We start from the raw sequence: 27888 nt of genomic DNA, 5'->3' as shown, positions 1-27888 counted from the left end.
GCCGGCCCGAGCTGACCTTGGCGGCGGGGAGCAGGGGGCGGGATGGCCCCGCAGAGAGCTGTGAAGCTGTCCCTGAGGAGGCCCGCGTCTGCCGTGTGTGTGGCGGGAGTCGAGATGCTGGTGGACATCCGCAGGTGAGGGCCGGCCGGGAGGCGCCCACCTGGCTGCAGGGCTGGGGTGGAATGGGGCCCCAGGCAACGGGCCTGTTCCAACTGCAGAGGAGGGGGCGCGGCCGTGCAGCCGCGGGAGGCCTGGGGTCTGGTGCGTGCAGTCTGGGCACTGGCTCCAGTCAGGACCTCGGCCTCCAGCCTCAGGATTCTAGCTGTGAGACCCAGGCCAGGCCCTGGGCTCTGGGCTCGGCGTCTGAGGGGGACCTCGGGCAGAACACCAGGAGGAATTGTTGCTCAAGGTCAGAAGAGATCTGAACCTCCCCTCCCCTCCCCCAGTTCTTGCCACCTCCCCTTCTCTCTCCGGTGTGTGGCCGTTTGATCCTCAGAGGCCAGCCAGGGGCAACTAGGGTGACTGAGATCCGGACGGAGTGGTTAGGGGACAACTCAATATAAGAGGCGTGAGCCTGGAGCACAGCCTGGGTCCTGGGCTGCCGTGAGATGGGGATGGGTGGAGGTGGTGGAGATGGGGATGGTGGTGGAGATGATGATGGTGGTGGGGTGGAGGTGGTGGTGGGGTGGAGGTGATGGTAGAGGTGGTGATGATGGTGGAGATGATGATGGTGGGGGTGGAGGTGGTGGTGGAGGAGGTGATGGTAGAGGTGGTGATGATGGTGGAGATGATGATGGTGGTGGGGATGGAGGTGGTGGTGGGGTGGAGATGATGGTAGAGGTGGTGATGATGGTGGAGATGATGATGGTGGGGGTGGAGGTGGTGGTGGAGGAGGTGATGGTAGAGGTGGTGATGATGGTGGAGATGATGATGGTGGGGATGGAGGTGGTGGTGGGGTGGAGATGATGGTAGAGGTGGTGATGGTGGAGATGATGATGGTGGGGTGGAGGTGGTGGTGGAGGAGGTGATGGTAGAGGTGATGGTGATGGTGGAGATGATGATGGTGGGGTGGAGGTGGTGGTGGAGGAGGTGATGGTAGAGGTGGTGATGATGGTGGAGATGATGATGGTGGGGTGGAGGTGGTGGTGGAGGAGGTGGAGATGATGGTGGGAGGATGGGTTGAGGTGGTGGTGGTGATGGTGGCATGGTGATGCTGAGGGTGGTGACGATAGTGGCAATGGTGACGTCTGAGGAGAAAGTTGTAACATCGGCTTCTGCTGTTGGCCCAGCTCCTCCCGGTCTCGGCTCTGCTCAGATGGGCCCTCAAGGACCTGGCTCAGCCTCAGTTTCCCCACCTGCCACTGAGGGAGTTGGACCTGGTTCTCTCTGGGGGACTGACAGACTTTCTATGGACTGTGTCCCTCCTGGACAGGTGGGGCTGGGTCCCTGGCATTTGGGGGCCCGGGGCGAGAGTTCCCTTCCAGAAGGACCTGGGGACTGGGGACTGTTACCAGGCAGCCCCTGAGCTCCAGGGCCCTCTGGGTCTCAGTCCTTACTTCCTGGTGGGGTGAATGAATGCTGAGCCCAGCTGCCCATTTGGCCTCAGGGGAGCCCCAGGAGACTTCCCTCTCCCTCTCTCAGGCGGTGGCCTGAGGTCCCTGTGTCAGGGCTGGGGGAAGAGCCCTGGAGGCCAGATCCTGAGAAGCTTCTGCTGGGGGCCTCGATGGGGAGGCTGGTTATCCTGGATCTGCGTATTCAGTGGAAATCCTGTTTCCTCCTGTTCTTTTAGGGCCGCCAGATTTAGTGAACAAAAATGTTGACTGCCCAGTTAAACTTGAGTTTGGGGTACCGCCCCCCAATATATACTACATATATACTTTGTGTGCGTGTGTGCTGCTGGGGATGGAGCCGAGGGCCTGTTTCAGGCTAAGCAAGTGCCCTACCACTGAGCTGCACCCCTAGTGCCAAATAATTGTCTGACACATCGCCCGGGTCACACTCAGACTACCCACATCTGCTGTGAGGCCGAAGCCCGGAAGCAGCGAGCAGCCTCCGTTTCATCTGTCAATCCCACTTTAAAACCGTGATGGGCAGGGAGTCCCTAATGGGCTCCCACCTTCCTGACGCCCGTCCCCATTCCCATCCAGGGGCACGGCTCTTCCCTAGCCCTGTGTCCTGCTTCTGACTCAGGCCAGAGGCACTTGACAGGGTGCCAGGAGGGCTTAGCTCTGGTCCTGGTTCTGCTGCTGACTTCCTGCCAAGACTCTGGCCCTCTCTGGGCTGCATTCCTGGGCCCCACGAGATGAGCTGGGTCCCCTCTGCAATCCCACAGGGAGGTAAAGCACTAAGACCCCAGAGGTGAACAGAGCTTCTCATCCTGCCTCTATTTACGCCCGGCTGTGTGATCTGGGGCAAGCGGCTGTACTTCTCTGAGCCCGTTTCCACACTGGACAAATGCCGACCTTAACAAGTTAGGGAGAGGATAGACGAGACCACGTGTACACGGGGTCCCGGCGGGCAGGTGCTCCTCTCTGAGGGCTCCGGGGCTCCCTTCTCCACACCTGTTCCTCCCACCACTCCTTGGAGGTGGCAGGGGCGGGGTCAGCTCTGGGCATGCGTGGTGCTCTCTGTGAAGCTCCCAGGGAGCACCGAGCCCCTCAGCCCCCTCCAGAGCTGGAACTGGGTGGAAGCGGGGAGCCTCCCCAGCACAGACCTTTGGACCCTCCCCGTGGCGCCTGTGGCGACCAGGGCCAGGGCTGCCCAGAGCCTGGACCAGAGCACAGGAGTTTCTTCTGCAGCTCTGAGCAGGGGTCTCCTGCCAGTGAGGCCCGCAGCCTCTGGGGAGCGGGAGGGTTCAAGAGGAGCCCGGGCAGGAGGAAGGGCTGACTCGCCAGTGAGCCTTGAACTTGGGGCTTCCCCGTCCCCTTGCCGGGTGCCTGGCTCCAGCTGGGGTCAAGCGAGGGGTTTCAAACTGGCCTTGCTGGTAGGAGCGGGGGAGGCCCCAAAGAGCAGCCGTGCAGACCACTGAGCGCCCCGGAGATGGGCGTGCAGAGTGACATCACCGGAAGTGACTCATTCCCCCAGGGGCTGCATGGACAGGTTATTTGGAGAAATGTTTGTGTTTGGGGTAATCGTGTGCCCTGGGGTAGCCCAGCCCCAGGATCCCTGAGGATTCCCCTGGCTCAGCATATGCTGCAGCTCCCGCCCCTCACCCCAGCAGGCTGGCTACGCTGACCCCAACGTCCCAGTGGGCTAGCTCACCATCCTAACCCCACACCTCACCAGGCTATCTCCACTGACCCCAACACCCCAGCAGGCTAGCTCATCACCCTGACCTTCCACCCCAGCAGGCTAGCTCATCTTGACCCTCTCTTCAGTGAGCTAGCTCATCACCCTGACCAACCCTCACAACCTAGTGGGCTAGCTCACTACCTTGCCCCACAGCACAGTGGGCTAGCTCAGCACCCTGAATCCCTGGATCTGGCTTGAATGCTCTGGCTGTCCCTCTTCTTGCCTGGGGACTTCAGGTGACCCTCAAAGGCTCACGCCAGCTGAGAGTGGGTGGGCATCTTGGTGAATCCATGGGGTGACCCATCATGGTCCTCCTTGTTTGTCCGGAAGCCAGAGTAGGTCCCAGGTGAGACCCACATGCGCAGTTGGGCTTGGGGAGGGAGAGGCTGAGGGCAGGCCATTGTCCAGGACGCTCTCCTGGATCTTCCTGCGTCTGCCTCACCCGGCGAAGCCCCAAGGCAAAATGGACCTTCAGGTTAGCGAGTGGAGGGATCTCTCTCTGGAGGGAGGACGCGGGGCCATCTCAGGAAAACCACCCAGCGCCTTTCCTGGGCTCCCTGCATCTGAAGGCCTGCGGGGCTGGAGGAGGGGTGGCACGCGGGCCCATTGCCTATGCCTGACTTGAACTCGCAGAGGCACAATGAGGCACAACTGGACTCCTGGGGGATAAGGACGGGTTGGTGAGGACACGGGTCCCCGTGACCCCCGGGCTGTGGGTGCTGGGTGGGGACGCCCTTCTTGCCCTGGTGGCTGCATGGCGGTGGCAGGAAGGACACCCTTATTTGGAAGCGATGTTCAAAGGTGAAGATTGAGGGTTGCTGGAAAATGTGAGGCTGCGTGAGGGATCTGCCCCGGGGCCTGCGGGTGGTGAGCCTGGCTTGGGGCGGCCGGGCCAGCGTCCTGCAGGCGGGAAGCACCGGCCTCAGGCAGGGCGCAGAGGGCAGCGCCCGGCTTCGACGGATGGTCCACCTTCCTGGGTTCCAGGGACCACCGGCCACTTTAAGATGGGTTGGGACTTGTCCCCACTCTGTCCTGCGCTGGCCCTTCAGGCCTCCCGTCCTCTCGCTGCTCAGCTTCAGCCGTGTCCCTTCCTCCCTCAGTCCCTCGCTCCCCGGCCAGTGGTCCCTCCGTCTGCTTCCTCTCCCGCCAGGCAGGGATGGGAGGGACGGTGGTCAGCCCGATGCTTCTCCTGCTTCTGGGCCGGCGGACCCCGTGGAGGGTTCTGGGTGCAGGGAGCGCGGCTGGTTCTGCTTTTGATGTGACTTCCTCCGCGACCCGAGCGCTCTCCTCCCCACGGTGCCCGCCACGCTCCACTTCTAGGCTGCCGCTGGCTCTGCCCGGTGGTCCTGCCCCTTGGTGGGGGACGCCGGTGGAAGCAACTGGCACGTCCCAGCTGAGGAGGCTTGGCGGGGAGCCCCAGCGACTGGCCAGGAAAGGCCGGAGGCTCTTCTGGGGCTGGGGCAGAGGACCCTGGGCCTGTGGGTCTTGGCAGGGGCCTGACCTCTCGGGGCTGAGGACCTGGGGTCCGGCCTCCAGATGCGCCCTGGGCACCCTGCCTCGAGTCCACGGGAGCCCCGCGAGCAAGCCCTTCTGCCCCGGCTCCTGGCCATTCAAGGGCCCCGGCTCCCACCTGCCCAGTGGTGAGCAGGTGAGTCCACAGTGGGGCCCTGCAGGGTGCAGCCGGTGTCCTCTGAACCCGGCCAGGCACTCGGGCTGCTGGTCAGAGGGAAGGGGCGGGTGCGGAGGAGGCAAGACAGCTCTCCCTGCCCAGGTCCCGTCGGAGGCACCAGGCTGCCTGGGCTCCTCAGGAGGAAGCTCCCCGAGCTCAGGCCGTCTCGCAGCAGGACGGCTGGAGGTCACTGCCGCCGGCTACGTGGGTCTGGTCTTTGCAGGCTGTGTTGACCGGAGCCAGTCACTTGGCCTCTCTGAGCCTATCTTCTCCTGGGCGAGGCGGGGACGACTCCACCTATGTTTTGTACGTCTGAAGTTGGCGACTTTATTTTTCCCGTTTTGCAGATGAGGAATTTCATCATCCAGGGAGCACAGACGGACTCGGGGGAGGGAGGCCCTCACGATGCTGGCTTTGATTTCAGGGTCCGCTCTCTGTGGCTGCTCCGGTCCCCAGCCCCTCTCTGCCTCTGCTGGAGACCCGGTGAGGGACAGCTGCCCGCTGCCTGTCCCCATGCCCGGGCAGGCAGGGCTCCGCTCAGGGAAGTCCTGTCCTGCCTGGGCCTCCAGCTGGGCGCCCTGGGCACGCCCCTCCCGGGCAATGACAGGGCATGAGGCAGCCAGCACCGATCACTATCTCGGGGAAGGAGAGGACAGGCCACGCCCTGCGGGATGCTAGACTTTGAGAAGACGCCCGCGTGTGAGTCTGCAGCCGCGTGGCCCTTCCTGACCTCTGTCCACCCAGCCAGCCCCAGATAAGGACCCAGGCAAGGCCGGAGCTGCCCTCCACCGCGGGGCACCTCCGCCCCTTGCTCTTTGCCCGAGGCTGTCTCCCAGACGCCCCAGCACCTGCCCTGCACCCCGCTCTCCTGGGCTCGTGCCTGCCTGTGTGAGCTCCCTCCTTCCTTGGGAGTAAGACCATTTCGGGGGTCGCATACCGAATCTGTTTTCTTGGTCAGGTAGGAGCGAAGGGAGGTGCAGGGCCCTCTTGCCCACAGGCCCTGGGGCCTCGCTTGCCCTGGTCAGCCTGCACCTCCCCGCCATCCCCGCAGTGATGGCCCTGGGCCAGTAGCACCAACTGACGCACCGGCTGCAGTATCTCAATTAAACCCCAGCAAGCCCAGGAGGCAGGAACGACTGTGAGCCCCTTAGTGCAAAGACACAGACGCAGAGAGGTTGAGAGACTTTTTAAAAATCACACAGCACACAAATGCCAGGGCTGGGGTTGGAACCCAGGCCTGATTCCAGGTTCTATGAGCTCAACCCCAGGAGAGCCCATTATCTGGCAGTGGTCTCTGTTGCTGGGTCAGCGTGAGGGGCGAAGGGGCCGGGCAGCAGAGGAGCTCTGGGGAGCGCTGAGGTCAACTCACAGTCCGCCACGGTCCCCTTCTGTGACTGCTCTCTTCACTTCCGTTCTGCTTCTATACGCTGGGGAAGAGTGACCACTCCCTGCTCAGCGGGCAGCACCCGGGCACGGGGGGCCGAGGAAGGACCCTCTGGACCAGGAGGTACCGCCCTGGAGGGCTGGGCGGGTGGTCCCTCTTCCATGTGTCCCTTGTGCCTGGGACCCATGGAAGGCGCTCAGGAGAGCATGCGGAGACGGCCCACAGTCCTGATGGCGCTCCGTGTGCCCCGCGGGCTGCTGACTTGGGGGAACTGAGTCTGTGGGGCCCGGGGGTTGCAGAGGGGCCTGACTCCCCGGCCATACCCTCAGCTCCTGGCCCAAGTGTCACGGACTGGCTGCACCAGAGGGAGTGAGCGGTCGTCATGGGAAATGTTCAAGCAAAGTCCTGCTCTGGGCAGGGGGCTGGCCGTGGTCAGCCCAGGTCCCTCTGACCTAACTCACATGCTCACGTGCCTGTCTTCTCATCCCAGTGCCATCCTCCCGGCCTGCACTGACCTCTGCCCCTGCAAGGGTCGGGTCTGTGGGTGGGGACCTGCCTCTAGGGCCCCATGCTGCCTGAGGTCTCCCTGCCAAGGAGCTTGCGCTGCGCAGATTCAACCTCTTCCTGCCTCCTTCCTCTGTCCTGGGCTACCCCCTCCCTCTTACTTGATCCAGGCGTGTTCAGGGCACAGGCTCGTTTTAATGTTGACCAGGTCAGCCCGCAACAGAACAGAAAGCTGCTGCTCCCTGCTCTCTTTGCCAGCTGTGTGACCAGAGGAAAGTTACTTAACCTCTCTGAGAAAATGTCTTCATTAGTTAAATGGGGCAGTACCGCCTCCCCAGAAGGACTGTTGGGAAGCCTGGATGAGATCATGGGTACTGAAAGCTAAATGTGCAGAGCAAATGCTTGAAAATTCAGGCTCCTCCCCGCCTCGACAGTACCCAGGAAGCACCTACCCCATGCCGTGGCCGCAAGTGGGCACAGGCGGGAGGAGCCAGAAGGCAGGGCTGGGGATTACCTGAGCTTAGCTGCCCCGCCCCACCTCCGCCTCCTTCGGTGAGCTTCTCTAAGAACCGACTCCGTCCTCCTTGAAGCTGCCTCTCCACTGAACCTGGCGTGACAGGCCCTGATCTGGGCACAGGGTGGGGGACATTGCAGGGTGAGTCAACAGTGCCCCGGGTGGCACAGATGGCCTGCGAGGGGTCACAGGGTGATCTGCTCCAGGGCTGGGGAGGAGCAGAGGACAAGGGTCCTGTCCGGAGTGGGAGGGACTGTGGGAGAGTCGCAGCAGCCCCAGACCCCCATCGGTCCGCTGCGGAGGCACCGCCTGCTCCAGGAGGGAGCTGTGGCATCGTGTCCATTCACAGAGGGGAGAAGTCGAGGCCCACAGTCATTCAGGGACCAGACTGGAGGCCACACTCCACGCAGAGCCCAGGTCTGGAGCTGGTCTCAGCGAAGCAAGAGAAGGCCCCGCCCCCCGGACCCGCGGCAGGAGTGGGGCGGGGCTTCCGAGGCCCTGGCGGTGGACACGGTGGTCAGGGTCGCGCCGGCGCGTACAGGTCCGGAATGGACTTTAACAGGGCGCTTTCAAACCCACGGTGTCACCTCCCGGTGAACTGGGGACACGCGGGGACTGCACACGTGGCCTGGGGGCTGCACCATGAGACCCCCACACGCGGGAGCAGCTGGGGGTACAGAAGGAGCCGCCAGCAGCTGGGGGCAGCGGGTGGGCGGATCCCGCTGCGGGGACCCGGCCTCACCCCAGGCTCCTCGGGCCTGTCCCTTAATCCTTGGCCACGCCCACAGACCTGGGAACCTGTGCGAGCCGGTCTCTGAAGCCCGGGCGGGGACCAGGCGGGACACCGAGGCAGTGAGACCCAGAGGCTGCGAACGCCCCCACCCCGCCCCCAGCGAGAAGCCCAGGCCCTCCGCCCCCGCCCCGGGACCCCGCCGTCCTCTCGCACCTGCCCGGACCTGGACCACCTGAACGGTCGTCACCGCTGCCCATCAGCTGTCTCCTGCCCAGGGGCAAAGGCTTCCCCCCCCAGCTCCGCCCTGTACCTGCGCCGCTCACCTGGCACCTGCTGGCCAGCAGGAGCCCCGCCCCAGAGAGGCCTGCTATGCAGGACCTACTGAGAGTTTGGGGTGGGCGGAGGCAGGTCCACACTGCAGGAGGCTGTGCGAGGCTCCCTCCTTTTATTTTTATTATTTATTTCCTACCAAGACGCCAAATAAGGGCTTGTGTGGCCAGGCTTGTTGTTCCAAGCGGTCTATTTTTGACCAAAGTTGGGGATTGGCTCCCAGGAGCCCTGTTCTTGTGGTGGCAGTATCTGGGGTGGAGCAGAGTCCCCCCAGGCTGGCCCTGGCCCCGGCCTGCTCACTTGCTCTGGGGGTGTGCGGCCGAGCTCTGGGGCCTGAGCCCGTCCAGATCCCAGCGCAGCCGCTCCCGGCTCCCAGGCTGGCCTGACAATTACTCATCTGTAATGCCATCTCTGGCTCCTGGTCCACTCCAGGCACTGAGCTGGACACTGGGGTGACAGTAGAAGCAGCAGCTTCCTGGAGGGAGATGAGCCGGCGAGCACGGGTCAGGATGAAGCTGGGGGCAGAGAACTTGCAAGAGGCGGCCGGGAGGACCTGAGGACACCAGGCGCTGGGTGTGAATGTTCCAGACAAAGGGGACCACGGCCTCGAAGAGGAGCAAGGACGGGGACGTGGGGGCGCGGGGAAGGGCCGGCAGCCAGGTGGCCACAGGCTGGTGGAAAGGCTCTGAGCCAGAGCATCACAGCCCAACGAGCCATCAAAAAATGGAAAATCACCCACCAAGGTGAAAGTTTCCTACTCTGCCAATGCCGATCACCTGCCGCGTCTGCCGAGCATGGCGGCTGAGCCGGGCCTCCCGGCAGCAGCCTGCGGTGTCCAACACGAAGCCCGTTTCATAATAAAGGCCGAGCATCCGTGAGTTTATTGAGTACTCTACTGAGAGGGACCGTCGGTGGATGCTCTTCTTCATCATCGTAAAGCCAAAGATGATAAGCCAAACCGTCACAGGAAGCAGGGGCCATTTATATTTTAAGGACAAAGGCGCTAAGCACTGACAATTCACCGCCTCCTGGTGATCTCCATGAGCCGTGTGGGGTGGAAACAGGGGGCATGAGCGGGTCTCTCTTTGAAACTCCACGTTGAAAGGTAGGGAGCCGAGATTGGGTCAGGGCATGGGGAATATTTACACCACAGAAACCGGCCAGCGCTACATGCGAGAGTCTCATGATGTCATCTGGTTGTGAGAGAGTGACAGGGAAGGTCAAGAACGCAGCTGCAACTTAAAAGTGAGTGGCGCCTCTAACCGTCGCGCTGGGGTTCTCGCAATGCCATCTGATTCAGCAAGGAAGTGACTGTCATTGATGAGTGAGTGACGCCCACCAGCCTCTTTCGAAACAGAAGTCTTAGCCCACGATCAGGTTGCACATCAGATTTAGTGATAACGAATTCACTGGGGAGAGGACCAGCACTTGTCAAATCATGGTCTAAACCGGGTCTCCGTAGTCAGGCGGTGACGTCTGAAATCCCAGTTCTTGCAGGGGCTTCCTGGACTGAGGAAAGACAGGATCTGGGAGGGTCAGGGAGGGGAGGAGGCGCCCCACCCGCCGGGCCCAGAGGTGGGAGGGAGCGGGAGGAGCTGGCCCTGGAGAGCAGGCCCAGGGGACTCTCCAAGATGACCCTGTGGTGCGGTTGGAAGACGTGCACCTAAGGAGGGTGAGGACGGGTGTAAGGGTCAGAATGTTCTCAGAATGAGAACTTCTTGGTCCCTGACAGACGGGGCTGTGGAGACTTGGGTTTCCATGGTAACGGACGCACTCTGTGAAGGGTTCCTGCAGACATGGTGGCTGGCTGGTGGGGATGGAGGAGCAGGAGCCTCGGGTGGGGGAGCAGATCCTGCCAGCAGCCCGAAGGGCTCTGGGGTCCCTGCCCCACTCCTGTCTCAGCTGTGAAGTGGGGACTTGTGGTGTGGGAACTGTGACTCTGGTCACCGCAGTTGGGGACAGAGTGACCACGCAGGGGTTGGGGAGGATTTAATGTCTGCATGGGCTCTTAGGGGTCCAGGAAAGGATGGTGGTGTATGTAAAGGACCCTCTGGAGGCACCTCTGTGGTCCAGTGGACGTCTCTGGGTGGACCAGGCTCTGGGGTGGCCTTGAAGCTGAGGGCTCTGCCAGGGCGTGAGGGAGGGAGAAGCACCAGGCGAGGGTCCCTCCTAGGACCTTCCCTCCCCGGTGGAGCCCCGAGACCAGGCTGGAGTTCCCAGCTCCCCTGTGAGGGGTGATGGGGGACAAGCGGCAGCCCCAGGGTCCCCGCTGGCTCGACCCTTGGTGTCCCGTGGCCTGAGTGTGCAGGGCACCCCTCTCCAGAGCTGGTCCCGACCTGCGTGCTGGGGTGGCTGGCGGTACCCCGGTACCCCAGAGCTCTGGTGTCAGTTGGCTGGAGAGAAGTGGCACCGGGCCCTGTGTTGGTCAATGCCGTGTCCCCACCCGAGTTTGCCATGAGCCCAAGGACCCCTGCAGCGTATGGGAAGGGAGAGTCCATTCGCTTGTCAACAAAGGTCCATGGAGCCCCTTCTGTGCTCCCAGGCGCTGCATAGTCCTGAGAACGCAGCAGCGAGCACGGAGTGGCTCAGTGGTCCAGTGTCCCCGAGTTCAAACCCCAGGACCCATCCCCCAAACAGAATCCCAGCAGGGCAAGAGGAAAGGGCATTTGGGGGGTGGGCAAGGTGTGGCATTAAATGGAGTGGTGACATTCAAACGCAGCCCTGACGTTTGAGAGAACGAGCCAGGTCCATGTCTAGGTAAGGAGAATGGCCCGTGCAAGGGGCCTGGGGCAGGACCGCCTTATGGACCAGCAGGAATTCCGGAGAGCAAAGTGAGACTTGAGGACTGGGTGGCGGTCCCCAGACCCACTGTGAGGGGTGAGGTCTGAGCAGCTGGGCAGCCCAGCCCACCCCCAAGGTGGCCGCTCTCCTGAGTCCCTGGGTCTCATCCTCACCCCTTCTCTGCCAGTGATGTGCCCGAGGGCGCCAAGAGCTTCGAGGTCTCTGGGAGCTCCGAGTTGGAGGTCTTCGTGGTCTATGATTCCACACGGGTGACAAAGCCCACCGGCGAGGCCCACTGGCCCCTGGACACCAATGTGGACGTCGTGGTGAAGGCAGACAAAGCCAGCAAGGATCTAAATGACCTCAAGGTAAGAGGCCGGGGCCTCGGTCAGGCCCACCCCCACCCCCACCTGGGGAAGAGCCGCCCACAGCGCCGGCCACACAGCACCCGCCCCGCGCTGGCCACACGGCCACCACGCGTGAGACCTCACCACGCGGGCACCCCCGTAGCCCCGCCTGCCGCTCCCTCCTCCACCTCTGGACCCATGGCCACCCTGCAGGGTCCCCTCCCTGCGGGCGTAGCTGTGCGGCAGGACCGCCTGGGCCCGGGTCTCCTGCCCGCCTTGCCTGGGGGTCCACGGCCCCTCTCCCTGCAGAGGGAGGCCAGGGCCATGGTGGACGGGGCAGGGCTGGGAGCTGAGGCCGATGCCCCTGCTCTGCTCGCTGCCAGCGGCCTCTTAGGTCCCGGGCTCAGCAGGACGCCCGGGCAGGGCTCGCGGAGGGGCCGCGTCAGCCCTTCCCCGGCCGTCTCCTGTCCCCCGTCCTCCTGGCTCCTCAGTCCAGGGAGAAGGCAGCTCGGGCCCAAGCCGGAGCCCCCGACCCTCGGACTCCCCGGCCCCGGGTGGCCCCCGCGGCCCCTGCCACTGGCCAGGACTGTGGAAGCGCCCGTCCGCGCCGGCCTCTGGCGCGTGGCTCGGGCTCAGGGCTGCCTCTGCCCCGCAGGTGACGGTGTCCTACCTGGGGCAGCAGGAGGGCAGCGTCCTGGGCCAGAGCGTCCTCTTCCTCACCTGCGTGGGTAAGTCCGCTCCTGCCGTCTGGGACCGTCCTCTGAGGGCTCCGAGGCCCCGCGGGAGCTTGGCCTCTGCAGGACCTTCCAGCCATCTGGAACCTCAGGGCGGAGGCCCAGCCACACTTAGGGCCACGGGGTCTAGAGACCTCCCTGTCCAGCGACCAGGGCTCGAGCCACGGTGGCCCCTTTACCTGGGAATCCCAAACTGGACCACGGAGGCCACACGGTCCCTTTGCCCAGAGCCCAGGGCTCAGTCCAGTCCCCAGCTGCCAGGGCTGGGGGCCACTAGCAAGTGACCTGGGAGCCCAAGGCCACCTACATGACCATCTCAGAGACTAGCAAGTCACTCAAGAGCGAGGATTTGAATGTCACCCTCCACCAGAGCCACAGGGACTCCGCGTGTAGGGGACGGTCCCCAGGGCTGGGCTGGAGGGTGCCTCCTGGCCCTGGGAGGGTCAGGCTTGGGGACCTGGACCTGAGAGTGTGAAGACAGGCGCCCTCTCCACCCTTTCCAGATGTTTCCCTGGACGTCGACGCTGCCCGCGTCGGCAAGGCGAGGAGAGGCAGCCGTAACAAGGTGAGGTTCGCCCGGCCACCCTGGGACCAGGGCTGACCGGCAGACCGGGGATGCCCCGTTCCAGAGGGAGATGGATTCCCAGGGCCATGGCACGGGCAGCGAGGGAACCCATCCAGGGATGGCCGAATGGGCCCCGGAGGGCATTAGCCTCTTCCTGTGTGACTGTCGGAAACCGCTCACCCTCTCTGGTCTCTTGTGCCGACTTGGAATTGGAATCGGCTCTCTTGCTTGCTGCCTCTTTGGTTTTGGAGCTGTATCTGGGCCCCACACAGGGTGGGTGTTCCCTGCAAGGTTGCTTGGTGGCAGAATGACCTCCTGGTAAGGGGGCTACGGCAGCCGGCCCCAGTTGGACCAGGAAGAGCGAAGAGCACAATGGGGTGGGCTCAGAGTATTACACCACAGGAAGTAGCTGGAAGCTGTCCTGGAAGGAGTGACAGGAGCAGCTTTAGAGGGAAGGACCCAGAGAGGCAGTGGGACCACAAGGCTTTGTGGATGAGGTGGGGCAGGGCCGTCATGGGAGGCTGTGCAGGTCGCTCACTGCACAAGGATGCTTAGTCCAGGTGGAAGGTGGGGGTATGATGCGAGTCATGTCTTGAGCCCTGGCGCACGGTGGCATCCACCCAGAGAGGTGGAGGACAGTGCCACAGAGTGCCATGTAGGCTGGCATGGCCCTGCGAAGTCCCAAGGACCTGGGGTTGGAGGACAGCTGTGTTCCTAGGGTTGGCCTTCTATAGGTTCTCGTCCCTCTTCTAAAGTGGGACAACTGCGCCCGTCTGCGGGTCTGGTGGCATAAAGTGGGGGTGTGTTGGGGACAGTGGTGAGGACAGGCCGGTTCCAGCCATCCTTCCCACCTCGGCTTGGACGTCGGCCGGCAGGGCAGAGCGCTGGGACAGGGAGGCTCTCCAGGGATTCTCCAGCCCCTGGACCTCATCAAGTCCAGGGTGGGCAGCTTGTCCCCCAGGCAGGGACAAAGCTCAGCCAGGTTTGGGGACCGTTTCTGTGTGTGGCAACGTCAGCCTAGCCCCTCCAGTGTAATTAATGGCTGGGCAGAGTCACTGTGTATGGTTGTGCAGGTTGCTCACTGCACAAGGTGAGGCCTAACCACGTACTCCGTCCCCAAGTCTAAGATCCCTCTTTAAATCTCTGAGCAAACCCAGAACACAGATTCTCCAAGCCAACAGGCCAGCCCGGGCCACATCCAGAGTCCTTCCCTGGAGCCTCCCTGTTCCCGCTGACCTTCCTGTTTTTCCACAGAAAGCCTGGCGTTGGGGCCCTGAGGGCCACGGGGCTATCCTGCTGGTTAACTGTGACAAGGACAGTGACAGGTCCCGGGGGCCCGACCTCGAAAACAGCCAGCTGATGTCCCTGGAGGGTGAGCGCCTGGGCCGGGGGGCGGGAGGGCCGTGGTGGGGCAGCTCCTCAAGGGCCGCTCCCCTAGACCTGCAGGACATGTCCCCCCTGCTGCTGAGCTGCGGAGGCCCCGACCAGCTCTTCCAGAGCCACCGGCTGGTCCTGCAGGCGCCCTGGCCCGACTGCAGGAGAGTGCGGGTCTTCTGTGCGCGGGGTGAGTGGGGGCCGAGTCCCCGAGTCCCCGACACCTGGCCCCGCACCTCGTCCCCAGGAAAGCCCTGCCCGCCAGCAGGTCCCCCTCCCTCCCCTCCAGCTCCCGCCGGCCGCTTTGCTGGCAGGGCTCCGCCCTCTGGAAGTGGCCCCCACCTGGCTTCCTCCCCCGGCAGTGTCCCTGCGCCCCCGCGGTGCGGAGCTCATCAGTACCCTGGCACTTTTTATGGGTGATTGACGTCCTGTCCTCCGGATGTAGCACATTTGGCTTAGATTCTTCCGAGGCCGGACACTTGGGTCGTTGTCACCTTCTATGCCAGTGCTTGTCTCTCCTTATCCGGTTTAAAGCTTGTATTTTATAGAAGAGGAACTGAGGCTCAGAGAGGGTGAGCCACTGAGCCAAGGCCACACAGCTTGCATGGAAGAGCTTAGAGAGGAACCCAAGTGGACCTAACCACAAAGGGCCCCTGGATTCCTGGCCCTGGGAGCGCCGTCCCTCCCTGGCGGCCCCACACGGTCCCAGCGCTGGCCCTGACTCTGATTTCCTCTAGGCGGGAATTTGCTCTCCAACTACAAGCAGGTGCTGGGGCCGCAGCGCCAGTCCTACGAGGTGGAGCGGGGGCCGGGGGAGCGGGAGATCCGGTTCCACGTGGAGGGGCTGGCCTTCCCCGACGCCGACTTCGCGGGGCTGGTCTCCCTCAGCGTCAGTCTGATGGACGCAGGGGTGCGTAGGGACGGCCTGGGAGCCGGGCTGGGGGCCAGCTCGGAGGAGGTGCTGGGCGGGGCCGCGGCCTCTCCGGTCTGGGGTCTCGGGCCCCCGCTGAGTCCTCCTCTGCCCGCAGCCCCTGCCGGGGGCGCCTCTCTTCACAGACACGGTGGCCTTCCGCGTGGCCCCCTGGATCATGACCCCCAGCACCCAGCCCCCGCTGGAGCTGTACGTGTGCAGGTGAGCCCCCCGCGGCCCCCACCCCGGGCGAGTCCCGGAGGTCAGCACAGCCGGTGGACCTGTCGTCCTGGGCTTGGTGTGGGCAGCAGGGCCAGGTCCTGCTGAGGCTGCTGGAGGCCACAGGAGCCCTGGCCTCCCCTGATGTCCCCACGGAGGACACAGGGACCCAGCCTCCAGGCCCCGCGAGTCCAGCGCCCCGGGCCGCCCTTGGTGGGAGGGTGGGCTTCCACGGGAAGACCCTCCCAGCCCTCCGTCAGGGTCGGAGCAGGGGAAAGGCCGCCCCGGAGCTGGACATAAATCTGGAGGCCGGGAAGACGCGGCCAAGCAGCGGCTCTGCCCACCTGGTCCAGTGCGCCCCGCAGGTTTCCAGGGCCTCCCTCCTTGGCCCACGCTGACCCCTGTGCTAGGCCCCTGGGCTGCAGGGCCCGGCCCACCCCTCGCGTGCGCACCTCCTGACCCCACCTGGGACATGACCAGGGCAGGGAGCGGGTCTGAAGCTCCCCCCAGGGACGCCAGGGTCCCAGGCCGCGGTCCCAGGCCACCGTCAGGACCCCTCTGCCTGGTCCTTGCAGCGTGATGGACTCTCACGGCTCGAATGAGAAGTTCCTGGACGACATGGCCCGCCTGGCCTCGAAAGCCGACTGCAAGCTGGTGGTCTGTCCGCGGGTGGAGAATCGCAATGACCGCTGGATCCAGGTGGGCAGAGGAGGCCAGCGAGAAGGCCGGGCGGGCTCCGTCCCCCGGCACCAGGCTGCTGCGCGCTCGGCGCCTGCTCCCTCCTGGCGCCCTGGCCCTGGGCGCTTGCCCGGGAGGATCTGCTGCCCCGAGCACCCCAGGTACAGTTGGCTCTCCTGTAAGTGACCGTGGCCTTCTCTCCCTCCCAGGACGAGATGGAGTTTGGCTACATCGAGGCCCCTCACAAATCCTTCCCTGTGGTCTTCGACTCTCCCCGGAACAGAGGCCTGCGGGATTTCCCCTACAAGAAGATCCTGGTGGGTGGCAGAGTGGGGAGCCCGGGTCAGGTCTCATCGGGTCCTCGGGACAGGCTGGGAAGAGGCGGCAGAAGGAGGAATGTCAGCAACCCGGGAGTCCCTGGGAGGCTTTGTCAGGGGTTCTGATAGAATCACCTGCAAACAGGAAACCAACGGTCGCCCTCTCCATCCCGGGAGGTGTAGAACAGCGAAGTTCATTTTGGGGGTGAATCAACAGAGTGAGCAGCCCTGGGGAGACCAAATTCTTTTTGGAGAAAATGGACCCTTAGTGAGTCCTGGTGGCTTTTGCTTTTAAGAGCTGGGGGGTCTGTCTTCAGATGGCAAGTGTTTTCTGAACCCCTACCACATGCCAGGCACTAGGCTACCTCTTGTGCACAGGAGGCAGCAGCAGCACCTGCCATCAGGTATTGAGTTCCAGGGACTGTTCCCTAGCGTTCCATGGACTGCCTCATTTAATCCACGGGGCACTCTGTGCTATTATTAAGTCCTATTTTGTTATCCCCTCTTTATGGATGAGGAAACGGAGGCTCAGGGAGGTTAGGTAACTTACCCAAGGTCGTTCCGTGAGCCTGTGGTGGCATCAATGGACAAAACCAGACAGGCTGCCTCTGGGGTCACTGCCTTTTGAGGTGGGCCCCCGTCTCCACCTACTGGGTGAGTGCTGGCCAGGAGGGAGCCGTGATGAGGGAGTCCCAGAGCCCATGGGGGCACGGAGCAGGGACCCTCGCCCCAGCCCGGGCCAGGAGACAGGAGCCCTGCAGGGCGAGCTCCCTCTTGGTGACGGACTTTAACCCGCGGTGCTCAGGAGCGGGGCTGGGAAAGGGAAGGGGGCTGTTCAGTGTGGCCTCAGCCGCCGCCTCCTTCCGGGCTGCTCCCTCCTGTCCTGACGCCCTCCTGCCTGGGGTGGGTCTCGCTGCTCCTTCCAGGGTCCCGACTTCGGGTACGTGACCCGGGAGATCCTCTACGCCGGCCCCTCCAGCCTGGATTCCTTCGGCAACCTGGACGTCAGCCCTCCTGTCACCGTGGGCGGCCGGGAGTACCCCCTGGGCCGGATCCTCATCGGCGACAGTTTCCCCAAGTGAGAGGCCAGGGGAGCCGGGCAGGGCTGGGGACGTGGGGCAGGGCTGGGGACGCGGGCCCTCCCCCAACCCCGGCCTCAGTCCCTGGGGGGGGGCTCAGCTCAGGGTCCCAGAATCTCCATTCCAGAAGGTCGGCGTCCGGAGAAAGCTGGCAGCCGGGCGTGGCCTGCTGGCCACCTGGAGCCTGGGCCCCTCGGCTTGGCCTCCTGCTCACACGTGCCTCCCAGAGGCCCCCGGGAGAGGCGGCTTCTCTTCTCCCAGAGTGGACGAGTGGGATGGGTGGGGGGCGACAGCCTGGCTCTGAGGCCGGGCAGGGGACCCGTCGACGTCCCCCATCCTGGCCGCAGCTCCCGGGGGCCAAGAGGTCACAAGCGCCCAGGGCAGGTGGCTGCCCGTGAGTGGTTGGCCGGATGCCGAGGTGACAAGTGACTGGCAGGCCCCACCCTGGGAGCCGGGACGGGTAGAAACAAGGTGGGCGGGGCTTGGTGGCCAGACTGGCTACTGTGTCGCTGGGCCAGGCCACCTGGACCCGCACCGGCCTGCAGGGGGCCAAGCGGTGCTCGGGGACCCTGCTTCCGCCCAGAGGCAGTGCCCGGGCCAGCCCCAGGGCCCCTTCCACCTGTGGGGGTTGGCATGGGGCCTGGGTGTCTTCCACCTTGTCCCCAAGCCCTGGCTGGCCTCTGCTGGGCCCAGAGGAGGCAGGCCGTGCAGGGAAGGCCACACAGCCTCCTGTGGCGTCCCGGGTGGCCCCAGGGCTCTGGACCAGGTGCGGAGGTTCCCTGGCACGGAGCCATGCTGGGTGCGGGGCTGAGGTTCCCGGAGAGGGAGCCGCTCGGCCTGCGGAGACTCCCGCCCAGTCAGTGCCCCTGGGCGGAGAGGCCCCGGCCGCAGGTGGTCTTGCTGTGGCTTTGGGAGGGACCCGCGGGTCAGGAGCTCAGCCTTTGGGATCGGATGCGCTTGGGCTGAGTCCTGGTCTTGCTGCCTGCCAGCCGCGCAGTTGGGGCGGGTCTTCTGTCCAGTCTGACCAGGAGCCAGGCGCTCACCCCAGGCGCTTTGGGGCTGAAGGCGCGAGGACCGTGGCTGAGCCGTGCGGATGCGTTTTAAATAAACCCTCGCCCACCGTCCTCGCCTGGGACTCCTCGTCCCCAAGAGGAGCCTGGGGGTCCCCAGCCGTGCGGTGGGCGTCCCTGGGGCCAGACGGCACCTTGCCCACCTTGCACGAGCCGAGGTGCCCCCCGCCACGGGTCTGTTCTGAAGCAGGTTGGAACGCACTGACCACCTACTGTGTGCTGCTCGCATAGAGCGTTGCCCGGGTCACCCCGCCCACCTCACAACAGCGCGCCCGCTGGGTGTCACTGTCCCCACTTTACAGACAGGGAGTCCAGCCACGGCCTTCCTGCACGAATCTACCGAGTCTCAGGTTCAGGGACCGGGGAGAGGAGCAGCCCCAGGGAGTCTGTGGTCTGCGGAGGCTGGGCCACCCCGCAGCACCCGAGGGCTCCTCAGGGCCGGGAAGACGTCACCGTCGCGGTCAGGGGTGTAAAGCCAGGAGCCAAGCTGGGCAGAGGCCAGAGAATCGGGTCCCCGGGCTGCGGACGGCAGCCGTAGAGGTGGCGGTGGACGGCAGGGTCCACCCCAGGCAGGGCTCAGGCGGGCCCAGGCGCGGGAGAGTCGGGAGCTGCGGTCTTGGGCTCAGACGCCCCGCGACGCTGTCCTGCCTCCAGCTGCCTGGGGACCTCGTCTCAGGGCCAGAGGACTCGGGGAACGCAGGACGAGGAGGGGCAGAGGCTCTCTGGAGGAGTCTGGGACCCTGCCGCGTCCCTGCGGGTCTCTGTGACATTGCAGCCTATGCCACCCTCAGCCCACCCTGTCCGCCTCCCTCGCCAGCCAGCAGAGCCCGGACCCCAATGTCCCCGGGTACTCACAGGCACAGGGAAGGACCCGGGTAGAGTTCCAGTGTGGTGGTGCCCCCCCCATTAGGGGTCATGGGTCGGGAACAAGGGCCTTGGTGGGCAAATGGGACTCTGAGACTCAGAGAGGGGCAGCTCTTGTCCAGCGTCACACAGCATGTTTATGGTACAGCCAGAATCCAGCTCTCCTCGGCTCCCAACTAAAATCTAGCAGCTGGGGCCGCTGCGGTGTCCCAGCCGGGGCTTCTGCCTGGGCAGGGAACCTACGTGCATTTCGGCAGGAAGAGGAGGCAACCAGCCGACCTAGCAGACAAGGACCGTGACCCCTGCAGGGAGCACGGGAGCGAGCGCACGGGCCTCCGCGTCTCCCAGCCTCGGCTTCTTCAGGACGCGGGGTCCTGAAGCCCAGGGCTGCTGCTGGCCGGCTGGGTGAGCCCCAGCCCTCGGCCTCGGCCGGCCTGAGAACATTCTTTGAGCGAGCCCGCCCCCTGGTGGCAGCTTCCATGGTGACGCCGAGGCAAGTCTGGTGCCTCCCAGGGCTGGGGTCCTCTTGTCCATGCCCCTGCCTCCAGAGGGCGGGGGAGCGTCTCAGAGAGGGACACGCGGATCCTGGGCCCCTTGCTGCCCGCTGTCCGGAGCATCTCCCTCGTTGGTAAATGTTTTTGAAGTGTGTCTGAAGGCGAGGTGCCCGGATTCCCCAGAGAGCAACTTAGAAGGCCCACGGTCCAGCGGGAGGTGAGATAGTAACTCAGAAGCAGGCCAGACAGGCCCAGTGGTGCCAGCTTGCTGCCATTTTCAAAGGCCTCTTAGAGAAAGCAGGTGACCTTGAGTTAAACCTGGAGGAGACCAGAGAGGAAGCCCTGGGGCCACAGAGAGGGGGCAACTCCAGGCAGAGGAGAACATGTGCAAAGGCCCTGAGGCAGGAGCTGCCTGTTGAGTTCAAGGGTCAGCAGGGGCCCTGGGTCTGGAAATGAAGTGAAGAGGAGCATCGTAGGAGGGTCGGGGGGTCCTGGGGCGGGACGGCTGTGCAGGTCGGCATCAGACCCAGCAGTTCTGTGAGACGCGAGGCTGCCGGGTCTACCAGCAGAGCGACGCGGTCTGACTATGTAAGCACCTTCCTTTGGTAGAGCACAAGGGAGCCCGGCAGGAACAGGCCCAGTTATCCAGGGAGGGAGGTCACTGGCCGGCGGGAGGGAGGCGGGGCTGGCTTCAGCTCTGTTCAAGGTCCAGCCACCACTGACGCAGGCCTGGTGTGTCCACGGTTGTCCTCCAGTCAGACAAGCCAGGGCCAGAAATGGGACCCTTTCGTTTAAAGCTTACTGGTGGAAAAGCATCTAAGCAGGTCGTCCGTGTGCGTGTTCCTGGCCAGCAGAGATGGACGGACCGGGCGCCACAGGCGCTCTGAACTTTGGCAAGTCACCTTTAGGCTGTCAAGCCTCAGCGGCCTGACCTGAGAGTGGGGACACGAAGGTCCCTCCCCTGCACAGTGTGGCCTCCCCCACAGCATGGGGACTGCTGTCTGGCTCACGTCCCCTGCTCTGAGCCCCTAGCTGCCCGGCAGTGGTTCTCAAGCTCTGGAGCGGCCAAGATTCAGATGGGCATCAAAAACGGATTCCTGAGCCCCATCCTCAAAGGCCAGCAGCCATGGCGGGCATCAGGGCCCCGCATCCTCAGTGAAACAAACCCAGCACCAGCTGCGGAACCGAAGCCCCCGGCCCCCCAGGCCTGTGCTTCGGGACACCTGGGGCTGGGGGAGGGGCTTATCAGATCTGGTCATATCTTGAGCAAAAGCTGTGTGTCCCTTGAGTGGGAAGTCAACCTCTCTGAATCCGGGCTGTGAATGAGGGTCGGCCTCCGACTCCTCTGCTCGCCGGAGCTCTCTCCTGTGACTTCTCTGAGTCGGGGACAGGTTCCTGGTCTTGAGGAGGGTCTTGGGAGGGGAGGGCCCAGCACCCTGGATGACGTCAGCCTGAAGGCCAGTTCCTGGGACTGGGGCTGCCCATGTCTTGTGCTGGGTCTCAGGATGGCAGAGGCCCCTCTGGGCCTCTCCTGGGGCTTCCCCGCCACGCCCTGCTCCGGTGCCCTGGGCTTGGTGTCCGAGCCTCGTCTTGGGCTCTGGCGCGGAGGACCCTGGCGGGGGACACGTGTGGTGCCCACGGGAAGCCAGCACACAGTGGCAGGGGGCGACTGCCGGCTCTCTCCCCCGGCCAGGTCCGGCGGGCGGCGGATGGCCAAGGTGGTGCGCGACTTCCTGTGGGCCCAGCAGGTGCAGGCGCCCGTGCAGCTGTACTCGGACTGGCTCTCCGTGGGCCACGTGGACGAGTTCCTGAGCTTTGTGCCCACCTCCGACCAGAAGGTACGGCCCGCCCCCTCTGCCTGGGACCCCAGGGCAAAGCCACTGGGAAGCAGCTCAGCCTTGTGACCAGAGTGAGCTCCGGGGCAGGGCAGCCTCGGGTCAGGTGGTGGTAGCCAGGGGAGGCTTCCTGGAGGAGGCCAGGAATGGCACTGACCATAACTGGTAAAGTTTGCTGAGCACCTACTATGTGCCAAGTGCTCCGCACGCTTTAATCCACGTCACCCTCCAGCAAGCCCAGGAGGCGGGGGCTCGTGTTATCGCCCTCGTTTACAGGTAAGGAAACCGAGGCTCAGAGGGGCCTTGAACTCCCCCAAGCTCACGCCGTCTGCGGTGGGAGTGGGATCCAAGTCCAGATGGGGGCCCTGGCGGCCACCCAAACCTCCAAGCTCCTCCACCTTGCAGGGGTAGCGGGAGGGCCCGGCAGGCCACCCGGGAGTGGAGGCCTCTCAGGACGGAGGTTCCAGCCTCGGGTGGTGAGGCTGTGGCAGGAGGCGCCAGGGCAGGGGCGAGTGCCGCGTCCCACCTCTGCCCGTGGAGAGCCTGGGCTGGCCTTGGGGGGCAGCGGGAAGCCTCCAGAGCGGCAGGTCCAGGCCGGGTGCTGCAGGCCTGGCAGGCGGCCTTGGTGGCCGGTGTTGGGGGGATGGCGACCGAGCAGCGAGCCCCACGCAGGCGCGGCTGGGCCCAGCTCGGCCCTGCCCTGAGCCCGCTGCCCTCTGCCCAGGGCTTCCGGCTGCTGCTGGCCAGCCCCAGCGCCTGCCTCAAGCTGTTCCAAGAGAAGAGGGACCAGGGCCACGGGGAGGCGGCCCAGTTTGAGGGTGAGTGAGCCGGCGCCCCGTCACCTCTTGGGGACATTTTGTCACCAGCCCTGGGGCCTGATCCTGTCTTGCCACTTGTTAGCCGTGGGATGAGCCCAGGGTGGGTTCTGAGCCTCTCGGTGCCTCGTCTCCTCTCCTCGTCCTCAGGGGTGATAACGGCCCCTCGGCGAGTCGTGTAAATGTCAGTATTAAGGCGCGCGGTGGGCGGTCACCCAGGGCAGCCGCACGGTGGTCATCAGGCCCTGAGTCCTCCCGAGGGTCCTCCCGCAGCCCTGGCGGGGCCCCTGGCATCTGCCGCTGCCCTGGCACTGGCGTGGGGGGGCATCCTGGCCTGGATTCCGCCGGCCCAGCCTGAGGCCCGGTGAGCCTGACCTGTCACTGCCCGGCAGGGTTAAAAGACAAGGCCAAGAGGAGCATTAACGAGATGCTGGCGGACAGACGCCTCCGGAGCGACAGCCTCCACGTGCAGGTGAGGCTGGGCCACCTCCTCCAGGAGAGCTGCCCCGGGCACCCGGGTGGGGCCGGCCTGGGCCTCTGCCTGTCCCGGGGCTGCGGGGACGAGGGGGAAGGAGGCCCCACAGGCGGAGGAAGAGACAGGGCCATGCCCGGGGCTCTCGTGGGGACAGCCGCGTCCCGCTGGGGGGAGCGACCTGCTTCCATGGAGGCAGACCGGGCGCTCAGCCGGGGATTCGGGGGCTGTGTAAACGCAACAAGGACAGGGTCCAGTCCCAGCTCCGTGCCCTCGGGGCCCTCGGGGGCCTCAGCGTCCCCGGCTTGGGACAGCAACGTCTGCTATTGCACAAGCCCACGAGGTCCCGGAAGGGCTGCGGGGCTCAGGCCGGGTGCAGGCCTGGCCCTGGGTGGCCCTGGCCCTGACGCCCCGTGTCCCGGGCGGCCTCTCGCCCCCAGAGCTGCATCGACTGGAACCGCGAGGTGCTGAAGCGGGAGCTGGGCCTGGCCGAGCAGGACATCGTGGACATCCCGCAGCTCTTCTCCCTGCGGGGCGCCTACGCAGAGGCCTTCTTCCCGGACATGGTGAGGCCCGCTGGCCGTGCCGTGGATGCGCAGGCTGTGGCCGGCTCCACGCTGGCCGCGGGGGAGGGTGCTAGTGGCGCCCATGGGCAGGAGCCTGCACTGTCCCCCTCGCCCGGGCCCCGCTGTGGCTCCCTGGTGGGCTCCCGCCTCGGGCAGGCTGGGCGAGTGGTGGCCGCTCCCTGGCGCTCATTAGCAGGGCAGCTGACGGGCAGATGGGCGGGTGTGACCTCAGCTGTGTGTCACCGGGAGGAGCCCAGCGATGCTGTCGGGCGGGCCTGGCCACAGTGCCCATTTGCCCCGGGGAAGCCTGCCGGCTGGGGTGGCAGTGAGGAGCGGGCCCGGGAGGCAGACCCTCCTCTTCAGCAGCTGCCTGGGTGCGAGACCCTCTGGTGGGACAAGCCAAGGGATGGAAGCAAATCCTGGGACACGGTGCAGCCTGGAGGCAGAGGGGCGAGGCCCGGTGGCACCTGGCCTCACCCTGGGGCAGAGGCCTGGAGGCTGGGTCTCTCCACTCCAGCTCCATGGTTGGTGTGCTGGTCGGTGGCTCGGTCCCGGGCACGGTGGCACCTCGGTCTCTGCCGCTCGATGCCACACAGCTCCCCTTGGGGGTGACGGCCAGTGAGGCCCACGGCGGGAAGGCCTGCCGTCTGCCAGAACTTCCACGGTGATCGCAATGTTGTCTACACGTACAAGACGGTGGCCACAGAGCCCCAGGTGACCCGGGCGCTGAGATGCGGCTCCTGGGGACAGAGCAGAAATGTCAACGTGCCTTGCTGTTCACCGGAACAGCCCCAGGCGGCTAGTGCTGCCCCTTCTCCACCGTGGCGCTCTCGGGACGTCAGGCTCTGCTTCCGGGGACGGGGAGGCCCAGGGCTGCCCTCTGCCCTGCATGTCACCCCCAGCATGTCCCCGCCATCAGTGGGCACCCGGGTAGTCAGGGCCAAGGCCGGGGACTGACCCCACGCCCATGCCCTGCAGGGCAGACCCGAGGGGGCCACCCCACACTCAGGGGCAAGTCCGGGGGAGCCCCTTACGGCCTCTTGCTGCCCACGGGGCTGAGACTTCCCTGAAGAAGCCACCACGCTCTTCGCTGGGGTGTCTTCCCCTCCCCACGTGAGGACCCCAAGCCAGGGCTACAACCAGGGGAAGCAGAGGTGCCACTGCAGGTACACTCAGTGTCCCCAAGGGCTCAGCCCCTTCCCCAGGTCCTTAGCCCCACAGGTGGCCCTGCTCTGGCAGGAGTCCAAGTTCAGGTCTCAGTCTCAGTGTTCTCGACTATGTGGCTGCAGTGTGTTATTCAACCTCTCTGAGCCACGGCTTCCGGGGGAGGCTGGGAGATGTAGGGAGGAAACATCTGGCACAGAGAAGATGCTCAGCAAAAGTCACAATGACCAGGGCTGCCAAGGACAGTGGAGCATGCTGCTTACTGCACAAGCATCCCGTTGGTGAGGGCTTAGATGCTGTGGGCCTTGCAGCTCTTAGTGTTGTCGAAGTTTCTGGCAGGTGACAGTGGAATCTCTTGTTCTAACAAGAACAAGGCAATAGTGGGACGGTTTTCTCAAAGACGGAAGGCAGCTGTGGAGGAAGGGGTGACGCACCGCCGACAGCCCTGGCTGCTAGGAGCACCCCCTTCCCACCGTGGCCCGTTTCTTCTTGGCTTCTGCGGTTCTCGAGCAGCGCCCGCCCCGGTGCCCCAGGACTGTGGCGCGGAGGAGGCAGGCCCTGGGGGGCAGAGGCCGGAGCCGGGCGGGCCCTGGAGGAGCCTCCACAGCCAGCCTCGCGGTGCCCTCTCTCCTGCAGGTCAACATGGTGGTGCTGGGCCGGCACCTGGGCATCCCCAAGCCCTACGGGCCGGTCATCGACGGCCGCTGCTGCCTGGAGGAGCGGGTGCGCGCGCTGCTGGAGCCGCTGGGCCTTCGCTGCGTCTTCGTGGACGACTTCCTGTCCTACCACAGGCTGTTGGGCGAGGTGCACTGCGGCACCAACGTGCGCCGCCAGCCCTTCTCCTTCAAGTGGTGGCACATGGCGCCCTGAGCCCTCCCGGCCCGGCCCCCGGGGTCAGGAGATGGACCACGCGGAGCTGCGACCCTGGGGGCCTCTGCACCGCCCGCCAGTGCCCGCGAGTGTGCTGGACACCGACGCGGCGGCCTGGGTGGACGCCGCCCTCCCTGGCCTGGCAGAGACCCGCCCGGCCCAGGGACCAGCCTCCCTCTTCCCCCAGCCCCACGGCCCCCAGAGGTTCTGGGGAAGGTCGGCAGCCTCGCACGTTCAGGAGGAGCCCCGTGGCCTCCAGGTGGCCATGCTGGGAGCCCCCCTCTATTTGGCACCAGATGGCTTTGGGCTCACACCAGGCATGGGGGCCAGAGGCCCTGGGCTGTGTCACGAGGAACCTGGTTTCGAGTGACCTCTGGCTCCTGCAGACCAGGAAGGGAGGTCCAAAGCGTCCTCTTTCCAAAGGGGACCCAGGCTGTGATCCCCAGCGCCCTGCAGGTGTACGTAGGCAGATGGGACCGGAAAACCCTGTGTCCCAGGCCTTTAAAACAAACAAACAAACAAACAACAATAATAACAAAAGTAGGCAACAGAAACTCTTTAATGCCTAGCTCCATCCTCGCAGGGTGCTCGTTACCTGTCCGGAGAGCCTTTAATTATGAGAGCAGGCTGCTTCCGGCTCAAAAGTGCTGAAAGGCAAAGTGAGGCCTGGGGAGGCCAGTGAAGAAGGCCTGGGCAGGAGGGTCGAGGCCAGGGTGGCAGAGGAGGCTGGGCTACGATCTCGGGGCCTGGAGCTTGGGGCTCCCAGGCTTTGGATTTTGGACTCTGAATCTGAAGGCAGCTGGGTGTTCCAGCTGTGGCAGGGGGTGGGGGCCCATCCGGTTATCTCCGAGGGTGGGGCTTAATTTCCTTTAATAGACTTTAATTGTTCCCTTCGCTCTGCTGGCAGTGGGAGGGAGGCTCACCGCTCTCCCTCAGCCACCGGGGGACCCTGCACGTCTTGGGCTTGGGTTTTGCCCGTGAGCAAGCCCCCGTGGTGGGCCCGTGTCCCTCCCGCAGTAGGAAGGACGAAGCGGCCAGGCGAGGCTAATAGCCCTGGTGAGGTCACAGAGGCACCCGCCTGCCCTCCGTCCCCGGCTGGCCAGGGGCCGTGGTGGCTGTCAGCCCTGGACTTCAGTCCGCCTCTCTCTTGCGGGCCTGGGACACTCGGCACACCAAGGAGCTGCCGTGGCGAACGTGGGTGGGGAAGGAGCTGGATCCTCCTTCCAGAAGGTTCCGAGGAGCCCTGTCTGCACCCCCGCTCCTGCCGGAGCACACTCCTGCGATCGCGACCCGTGGAGGCTGAGCCGGGAAGGAACAGGAAGCCCCTCAGTGTGGACGGCTGGATCCGGAGTCCCTGGGGAAGAGCCCTAGAGGGAGGGGGAGAGGTGGAGCCCAGGAGGCCAGCCTCGGACCCGCTGAGCGTGCCGGCTGGGGAATCACCTCCGGGGCCCGGGGCCTGGCCTCGGCTCTAAGAACGTCCGTGGCCTGTCGCCTCTCTGATCAATAAAAATGTCTGCATGCATTTCTCCACCTGGTGGCCTCCTGGACCTGATTTCTGGGCCACAGGAGGACGGGGTGGGGGGAGTCAGGAGCCTGGCTTCCGGTTGCCCCCTGCCACCAGCTCCCAGGCTCAGCTTCTGCTGGCCACAAGGCGGGCACCAGGCGGGCGGCGGGCCCAGCGGGACACCTGGCACCTGCCGGCAGTCCTACCTCTTCCCCTCTCCTCGCCTGGGCCGTCTCCTCCGTCCCTCAGGGAGCTGGGGAGAGGTGGGCAGTTCCCCAGCGGGCTGGCGCCCAGGGCCCCACAATGCCCTCCCCGGGGGCCTCGTTCCAGGGCCTGGAGACATCACCCCTCGCCTCCCACCCGCTGCGGCCTCAGGTCGCGACCTCTGCTGACCGTGCGCGCGCCAACTGTGTTTAGCCTTTGTTGGGGTCTGGGAGGCAAAAGGCTGGGGCCCACCGGTCGGTGACACTTCAGTCCCAACGAGCCACAGACCTGTTTTCAAAAGCTGGTATTGACCGGGGAGAAATGAAGGAACGGATCTCCTTCCAAAGGGAGACGGGGGCTCTGAGCAGGAGGACAGGACCTCCTGTCCCCAGCACAGTGGGCCAGCGCCGGGGGGAAGCCGCCAGGGCCTCCGTCTGTTCCCCGACTGTGCAGGCGAGGGAGACCGTCCGGGCTTCCTTCTAAAGTCCTCATTCTCTTCAGGGCTGAGTTGGCCACCAACCCATTTCACAGATGAAAAAAGTGAGCCCTCACTGGGCCCAGCAGCCTGGCAGCCCTGCTTGTACAGAACACCCTTCCCAGA

At 64.9% G+C, this 27888-nt stretch overlaps 1 protein-coding gene across 1 annotated transcript; it reads left to right on the top strand.

Annotated features, from left to right (window-relative positions):
* On the top strand, positions 1-27109 carry Padi1 (peptidyl arginine deiminase 1). The gene is made up of 16 exons (XM_047563676.1): positions 1-134; positions 11394-11574; positions 12209-12281; positions 12791-12852; positions 14107-14224; positions 14291-14416; positions 14964-15136; positions 15255-15358; positions 15931-16054; positions 16243-16350; positions 17277-17428; positions 21551-21695; positions 22417-22510; positions 22900-22979; positions 23420-23545; positions 25346-27109. The coding sequence occupies exons 1-16, from the start codon at positions 43-45 to the stop codon at positions 25577-25579; spliced, it is 1992 nt and encodes a 663-aa protein (XP_047419632.1). The 5' UTR covers positions 1-42; the 3' UTR covers positions 25580-27109.
* The last annotated feature ends 779 nt before the right edge of the window (positions 27110-27888 follow it).

This window comes from Sciurus carolinensis, chromosome 1, assembly GCF_902686445.1.
Source record: "Sciurus carolinensis chromosome 1, mSciCar1.2, whole genome shotgun sequence".
NCBI classification, from domain to species: Eukaryota; Metazoa; Chordata; class Mammalia; order Rodentia; family Sciuridae; genus Sciurus; species Sciurus carolinensis.
Note: the sequence above shows the minus strand (reverse complement) of the source record. Positions and strands in the feature narration are given on the sequence as shown.